The sequence below is a fragment of the Limulus polyphemus genome, unplaced genomic scaffold, assembly GCF_000517525.1.
Source record: "Limulus polyphemus unplaced genomic scaffold, Limulus_polyphemus-2.1.2 Scaffold2522, whole genome shotgun sequence".
Lineage (NCBI taxonomy): Eukaryota > Metazoa > Arthropoda > Merostomata > Xiphosura > Limulidae > Limulus > Limulus polyphemus.
The window spans coordinates 46,141-55,022 of record NW_013668132.1 but is presented as its reverse complement, the minus strand read 5'-3'; the positions used below and the strand labels follow the sequence as shown (position 1 = coordinate 55,022).

The 8,882-nt window shown below is 30.3% G+C and overlaps 1 protein-coding gene across 1 annotated transcript in view; it reads left to right on the top strand.

Annotated features, from left to right (window-relative positions):
- LOC106467191 (ATP-binding cassette sub-family A member 1-like) overlaps positions 1–8,882 on the top strand; it is a 74,275-nt gene that overhangs the window by 43,017 nt on the left and 22,376 nt on the right. The window contains 7 exon segments of the mRNA XM_022395316.1: positions 1,004–1,131; positions 1,421–1,519; positions 3,395–3,637; positions 3,861–3,890; positions 3,892–4,045; positions 6,484–6,653; positions 8,550–8,727. Coding sequence (XP_022251024.1) covers positions 1,004–1,131; positions 1,421–1,519; positions 3,395–3,637; positions 3,861–3,890; positions 3,892–4,045; positions 6,484–6,653; positions 8,550–8,727 — 1,002 coding nt within the window.

Here is an 8,882-nt window from a genome sequence, read left to right as displayed (position 1 = left end):
ATTCAAAACAAACAATCATCAACATTTTATCACACTTGGTACAGATGCAAACAGGGGAGGAGAGTTGAGTCTCTAACAGCATCCATACATATTACACAATCTTTCGCTTAATTTTGGTTTTCATCATTCAACAATTAAAAGGAAGAACCTTGAGGAATTAAGCTTGGAATGCTGAGCTTTAGTCTTCCCTGAAGTCCTCGACTATTTTTGGAAATTCTTTATGTATTCAATTCTTTTTGCCTCCTTCTCTTCATTTGTCAGTAGTAATTGTTCAGCAGGAATCTTAATATGCTATTTTCCTTAATATAAAAAACCTGTTAGATCACATTATAAATAGCTTATTATAAGAAACAGATCACATTGGATAATAAAACCCATAAAATGACTAGTTACAGCAAACATATTAGATCATATTGGACAATAAAATCCACAAAATGACTAATTACAACAAATATATTAGATCACATTGGACAATAAAACCCACAAAATGACTAGTTACAACAAATGTTTGTTGTAACTAGTCATGTTATGGGTTTTATTGTCCAATGTGATCTAATATGTTTGCTATAACTAGTCATTTTGTGGGTTTTATTGTCCAATGTGATCTAATATAATAGTATATCATTTGATTAAGAAGAGTATGTTTGTTTTAAACTTCATTTTAATACTTTTTCCTTACAAGAAAGTTTGATGCTGTTAAGTAATGTGGCTCATTCTCTGTTGATTACTGTTTCTATTAATATTAATTTCAACATCCTTGTTAACTGTAATGTGTTAAGGAACTATTCTTAGCATAAGCTATGGTTATTAAACCAGTATTTAGCAAGGCAGTATGAAGACTGACATAACTTGGCATGTCACTCAACACTTGCTGTGGTTGTCAGTACTTGTTTTGCAAATTAAAGCTTTAAGCTTGAAAAACATTAATTGTAAGATTTTTGTGGTGAGATAATAGTGTATCAAACTATATTAATATTTTATTCTTATTTTTCCATTGACTTAGATTATTTTACCATCTGTATTTGTATGTTTGGCTCTTCTACTAACTCTGATGATACCCCCTTTCATGGAAGAACCCCCTCTAGAATTAACTCCATGGCTATATGGACCACCTAACTATGTATTTTATAGGTAGGTTGTTTTTTTTTCAAATTAATCACTGACAGTTATTAACAAAATATAAAATTCTGGCCTTGATTTATGAATAATTCAGTTGTTTCTTATAAAACTGTTTTTATTTGAAAGTTTCTCATTCTTAATAACAGGGTGAAATATTCACATTGAAAGCATAAATCTGGTGTTAAACTAATGAGATTTCTTTAAATGAATGGTACTGAGCTAGTTTTGATAATTAAACTTGAGATCTTATTGATTTTTATTCCAAAGAAATGTTTATATGTGTTTAACTGTTTTGCTTCAGTAATGAAGATCCAGACAATCCACTGACCCAGGCTTACATTGAACAACTCTTGGGAAACCCAGGTCTTGGAACACGTTGTGTAGCAGGAGACCCACTTAAGTAAGTGACATCTTGCAGAAAGTTGCAGAATCAAGTTAAATTACTGTATGTTTAGATCATGGTTGATTTTGGTGTTTTAACTCTGTGTATTCAGATAATGGCTCATTTTCAGGTTTTATTTTGTTGTGTATTTAGATCATTGTTAATTTTCACCTTTTAACTCTGTGAGTGTTTAGATTTTTCTTAATTTTTATGTTTTAACTCTGTGTGTGCTCATATCATGATTTATTTTGATGTTTTAACCCTGTACATATTTATATCTTGGTTTATTTTTATATTTTAACTCTGTATGTGTTTAGATCTTGGTTCATTTTGATGTAACTGTGTGTGTTTAGATCTTTGTTTATTTTAACTGTATTTAGATCATGGTTCATTTTGACATTTTTTTTCTGTATGTGTTTAGATCTTTCTTCATTTTGATGTTTTGACTTTGTGTGTGCTTGGATCTTTCTTCATTTTGATGTTTTGACTTTGTGTGTGTTTAGATCTTTCTTCATTTTGATGTTTTGACTTTGTGTGTGTTTAGATCTTTCTTCATTTTGATGTTTTGACTTTATGTGTGTTCAGATCTTTGTTCATTTTAATGTTTCAACTCTGTATGTGTTTATGTCTTGGTTAATTTTGATGTTTTAACTCTAGATGTATTTAGATCTTGGTTCATTTTGATACTTTAGCTGTATGTGTGTAGATCTTGGTTCATTTGAATGTTTTAACTCTGTATGTTTAGATCATGAATCATTTTTATGTTTTAACTTTGTGTGTTTAGATCATGGTTTATTTTGATGTTTCAGCTCTAGGTGTGTTTACATCGTGCTTTATTTTGATGTTTTAACTGCTGTCTCCAACTTCACACTTATTAAACAGCATAGCAACAGATCATTCTTCTGAAAGACCTTGCCTTAGTTTTCTAGCTAATTCACACAGTTTTGTACAAAATACTGTTTTTCAGCCTGGTAACAAACAACTGAGTAATTTAGTATGTGATTTCCAGAATCTAGACCATTTCAACCTAAGAAGAACTAACTATACAAGTTTTAATGTTTTTTACATACTGAATGGAAATTTTCATTATAATTTATAACTTTATTAATGTAAATTTAAAATATATTTTAAGGAAATCCAAAGTAGTTTTTTTCCTTTAACATTCTGAAAATGACCAGTTGCATATAACAATGCCCAGTGAGCATGCCCTGGTTGAAAGAGATTCACACACACACACATACATGGTAAAAGAATAGAATTTATCTCAGTTTGAGTTTTGTTTATCAAACTTTTTACATTTCTTCCACCAACAGGAATGACTTGGCTGATGTCTGGTAATAACTATGATATTGATACATACTGAGTTTTTCATTAATGTTAATGCAATTTCGTGTAAAACTCTCCACCATGAAGATGACCTCAGCTAAAATACTGAATAAATAAACAAATGTTTTCTTAAAACAAAGTCATTTTTGTGCTTCTCACATTACATTGAACATTTTGACATGTTTGTATGGTCCTGAGAATTTTGTATCCACCTAGTGTACAGTTGCTTCATTCACCTATGCTTGAACGTAAAGCAAAATGTCATAATTTAATTATTGTCTGTTCTACTTATCATGAGTTTCATATTAAGCTCTGTCATTTTTTATTTGGGTTAAAGATTTTATATTTCATTGATCTTTAAGACGAGTCCTTGAAGTTAGTAGTTTTTTGATTATACCTGAAATGATGTTTAAAGGCCCTTAAACCATGGAAATATCAATATTTGCAACTTTTGAGGAAGATTTAATATGCCAATAAATTAAAGCATAGATTAGCTTATTTAATCAGATTGTAGGTATTTACTGAAACTTATGATTCTTGCTAAATAAAGAGTTTTTGTTGTTTCAGGGATTTACCATGTAAACCAACATTCATGAATTCATCTTTGTTACTACCTCAGTATAACTTATCTCAAGCAAACAGAATTGTTCCATGTAACTGTAATTTTGGAACACAGCACTGTCCAGCAAGTGTGGGAGGACCAGAACCCCCTAGTGTGGTTGCCAGCACTACAGATATCATCTACAATATGACTGGTCGAAATATTTCAGACTGGCTTGTTAAAACTACCAAAAAGTATTACAAAAAAAGGTTTGAAATGGTTTATTTGGATATCAATTTATAGGAATAATACATAAAAGTCAAGGTAACAAGATATAATAATGATTTCATTACAAATGACTTTTAAGTTTTTGATCAGTTAAATAAAGCTTTCTACAAAAGATTATCAGATTCTAGTATTAGTGTTTCATATAAAATTTGTCTTTTTTCTCATAATTAATACTTGTATGTACATTTTATTATGCATGAATAGATATGGAGGTTTTACATTTGGAGAAAAAAAATCTTCTTGGAAATTTTAACTTCACATATATAAAAGAAGCAGCACATCAGTTAGTTGAAGCTAGTGGCTTCTCGAAGAAGTGGAAGGAGGTGGAGACTATGATAGACAAAGTAGAGAAACAGTTTCATAATGTACAAGTCTTTGACAACATTAAGGTAGAGCAAACTTTTCATTTTAGTTTCTCATGGCATGTATAGCTACAACTTATTTATTAAAACTTGCTTCTTTTAATTCAATAAATTATATTGTGTTTATGCAGTATTTGTTGTTAAAATGGCTCAACATTCAATCTTGTAGCATTAAATTTTCAAAAATTTTCAAGGGGGGGGGACATTCCCCCAGACCTCCCTAAAAATGGCTATGGTCTGACCACTACAAAATTGCTTCTTACTGCAATGAAACTTGTCTTATTTAAACATTTTATTTTTATAATTCTGTTACAGGACAAACAAGTATCTATAACATGTAGTCTGTCACCATCCACTCTGTTACAGGACAAACAAGTATCTATAACATGTAGCCTGTCACCATCCACTCTGTTACAGGACAAACAAGTATCTATAACATGTAGTCTGTCACCATCCATAATAGTTACAGGACAAACAAGTATCTATAACATGTAGTCTGTCACCATCCACAATAGTTACAGATTTTATATTTGATATAATTCTCAAGATTGGCTTCTATATGAACATCACCAATCCACAAATAGCTTGTCTTATAATCACTACTGTTTGTAAAGACATAGCTTAATGCAAAGTCTCTGTAATAAATTTTTTTACATTTGTCACTAAACTGCAAATGAACTCATCTATATTTGATCTACTTTACAAATATGTCTGTTTGTGAGTTGTGAATATCTCTCCCAAAAAAGTACTTTTTAGATGTTTAAATAATTATTAAAGAAACACTAGTATTTAACAAGGATCACACAAGAGTCTTGAACCTTAAAAACACTATTAAATGCACCTTTAATCCAAAATGTTCGTTTATTAGATGTAGTTGGCTTGGCTTGAACTAGCAGCTAAATTGTAAATCCAATGTTGGGTGCTATTGACTGACTGCTTTTCCTGTAATCGATCAGCTCAAAACTAGAGATGGCTAGTGGAAATGGCCATTGTATATCTTTGCATGAATATAAAAGTCAAACAAAACATGAGATATATTTGATAAACAAGAAACTACACATGTTTTACAAAAGTCCCTATTCAAGATGGTACCTTTTTTAGATGCAAAGATCTGGTTTATTTATTTTTCTAACCTAAAACTACATATAACTTGAAATATTTACATGGTTGTTTATTTAAGGGTTTCACTAAAACTTCAATAGCTGTTTCACCAAAAATAAATCATATTTGAAAAAAATCAAAACAATTTTTGAGAAAATTGAAAAAAATGTTCAATCATTGGAACTGCTTGTTCATTAAAAATTGTTGTAAGGAAAAAATAATTGTGTTTTGAAAAACACCTCACAGTGATTTGAAACATTTCTTTGTATTTTTATGTTGCTGTTGTATTTGTGTTTATTAAGGACTAGTCACGTTGTATTGGACTAAAACAAACAGCTGCTACAATCGGAGTTGAACAATTTTAATCTTTGACAAACCACAGAAATACAAAATATAACTTTCAAACAACTAGAATACAAATTTTATCACTAACCAAAAACACAGTTAATAACTATATGCCTGACCAGAACTTAATACTCATGTTAATGAACAATATAACATAAATATCAATGTTAATAATTATTTTAATAAATAGAGAATTAGGAAAAAACACACAAAGAAAAAGCTAATTCAGAAAAAAAAACAATATTCCAAATTTAAACAACTTCAGGATGAATAATAATATCAAGCAACAATCAGCAACGATATGTTTTAACTATATCTTGGGAACTAGCTCATTTAAGCGTAAGGCAGGGTTTTTATTTAGTGGTTAGACCACAAGGTTACATCTCATATGACTAGCTAATTTACATAATCCTTCACAACATTAATATCTGTACATCAGCATTAAGGGAAGCTTGTGTTAGTTTTATAATACAAGCGTACTTAAAATATGTGTGCTCTAGATAGAAGGTGAGTTAGCTCTTTCATATAACTAAAAATTCATAGTTGAACAAAATTATAGAAATCATAAATGAATGGTAAACAAAACCATAATGAAATAAAAGTAGAATTTACTATCTCATAATGTGGTTCAGTTTCTGTTGTATTTGTGTTTACTAAGGATCAGTCATGATTCAGTATCTGTTTTATTTGTGTTTATTAAGGACTAGTCTTGTGGTTCAGTATGATTGGATTTGTGTTTATTAAGGATGAGTCATGTGGTTTTCTTCTGTTGTATTTTTACTAGATAATTATTTTTAATACACCAGACTAGTTTTTTTGTGAACATTTATACCTTTAAAGTATGATTTTAAATATTTGGTAACTTATGAAAACTCACAACGACATCTGTTTCACTGTTACATTAGATAAGTTTACAATAACATTGAGAAATAAATAATTCCAAAAAAATTGTACATTCAAACTCTTTAGCATATCTAAAATTAAATTAATTTTCTCTTTGCCTTGTTTTTATGTAATAGGTGTGGTTCAACAATAAGGGCTGGGCATCTTCTGTAGCATACACGAATGCTTTAAACAACCTTATACTTCGCACTCATCTCCCTCCTCATCTTGATCCTCGTCAGTACGGCATATCTGTGGTAAATCAGCCAATGAACTTTACTCAGGATCAGCTACAGGAAGAACTGCTGTAAGTAGAACTTAGCATTGTTAAAATATGTATTAAAGCGTGTGGCTACTGAAAATGATTGTGATGAGGGTTCAGCCGAACTTGACCATTGTCCACCATACTGTGTACAAGATTATACATGATTTAAAAAAATTGTCTTTAATGTGTATGATGTCATGTGTCAGATTAAATTTTTTTGAAGTTATACAGTAAGAGTTGTAAGTGTGACACATCATTCTGTGAAGTTAAAATTTTTCTGAGGATATTAAAACTGCAAGTATTTGAATCCACATCTCTGCTGATATAATACAAATACTTTAACTCATTTGTTTGAATTGTTAAGGAAATTGTAAACAATTGTAAATTAGATTTTTTTTATACATGTTTATTATTTTTTTGTTGAGATTTAAAAAGTTTTATTTTCTAAATAGATACGAGTATCAATTTGATTATAAAAAAGATAGGTTTTATAAACAAATGTTCATATGAAGTTCTACTTATCCATAAAGTAAGACCAGTACATTTTATTCAATTCTAGAAATATTAGGGTATTTAACATAAATAATATGGCTTGAAAACTTTCAACAGTGAGATTGTACCGAGAATGCATTTTTGCACTGTTATCTGACTCAACATCGGTAATGTGTTTTTGCAAACTTGTGAGTGAGAATCTACTGGTAACATAATAAGCTATTGTATTGTCAGCTGACTAAACATTGGTAATATGTTTTGAAAACTTTGGAAAGTGAGAGTATACACATGGTATTCACAGATACAGTGATTTCATGCAGAAAAAAAATGGATAGTTTCTTCAACAACAGGATATCCATCAAGTACTATACAACAGAGAATGGGTTTGTCTTTCCCCCGCACTAACTGAATCTGACACAAAGTAAGAGGCATTACACAAAACAACAACGACAGAAACAATCAACACTAATACAAACAATATGAGACAAATATTTTGTGTGCTTTGAAAACACTGGAGAAAGAGATATCTTTATTTACAGAAAAACAATCAATGTTAAAATAAATAACATGAGATGGTATTATGTATGTTTATGAAACAAGGGAGAGAGATAACAGTCCTTATTTACTGAAAACAATAAAATAAACAAAACAAGACAAGTGTGCTTGTGAAATCCTGGAGAGAGTGAGAGAGATCTGTATTTACAGAAAACAGTTAATGTTAAAACAAATAATACGAGACAAGTGTTCTGTATTATGCTTGTGAAACAATGGAGAGAGACAGAGATCTTTATGACATAAAACAATCAACAATAAAATAAACAATAAAAGACAAGTGTTCTGTATTATGCTTGTGAAACAATGGAGAGAGACGGAGATCTTTATTAACAGAAAACAATCAACAATAAAATAAACAATAAAAGACAAGTGTTCTGTATTATGCTTGTGAAACAATGGAGAGAGACGGAGATCTTTATTGACAGAAAACAATCAACAATAAAATAAACAATAAAAGACAAGTGTGCTTGTGAAATCCTGGCGAGAGTGAGAGAGATCTGTATTTACAGAAAACAGTTAATGTTAAAACAAATAATACGAGACAAGTGTTCTGTATTATGCTTGTGAAACAATGGAGAGAGACAGAGATCTTTATTGACAGAAAACAATCAACAATAAAATAAACAATAAAAGACAAGTGTTCTGTATTATGCTTGTGAAACAATGGAGAGAGACAGAGATCTTTATTGACAGAAAACAATCAACAATAAAATAAACAATAAAAGACAAGTGTTCTGTATTATGCTTGTGAAATAATGGAGAGAGAGATTTTTATTATAAGTATCTTTTTATAGAGAGAAGGGAGATTAAACTTATGTTTATTTGTAAATACCTTGTTATAAAGAAAAAGAGAATAGTCTTAAGTTTGATTGTAAATATGTTGCTTTACAGGAAGAAGGGAGGTTTGAGTTTGCTGCATGCTGTGTGTGTTATCTTTGCCATGTCATTTGTTCCTGCAAGTTTTGTTATGTTTCTGATCGAAGACCGAGTGTGTGGTTCCAAGCATTTACAGTTTGTCAATGGAGTCAAGCCTTTAGTTTACTGGATAGCAACCTACATTTGGGACCTGGTAAGGAACTTGTTTATGATGTGGTTTGAGATGTTTTTACAAATGTCTATTAGGCCAAAGTGTGGTGAAAGAAAAGACATCAGTATTGGATAGCATTGTGTTCCAACTGAATGTAAAAAACAAAACAAATTATTATAACTCCCCCCCCCTCCCCC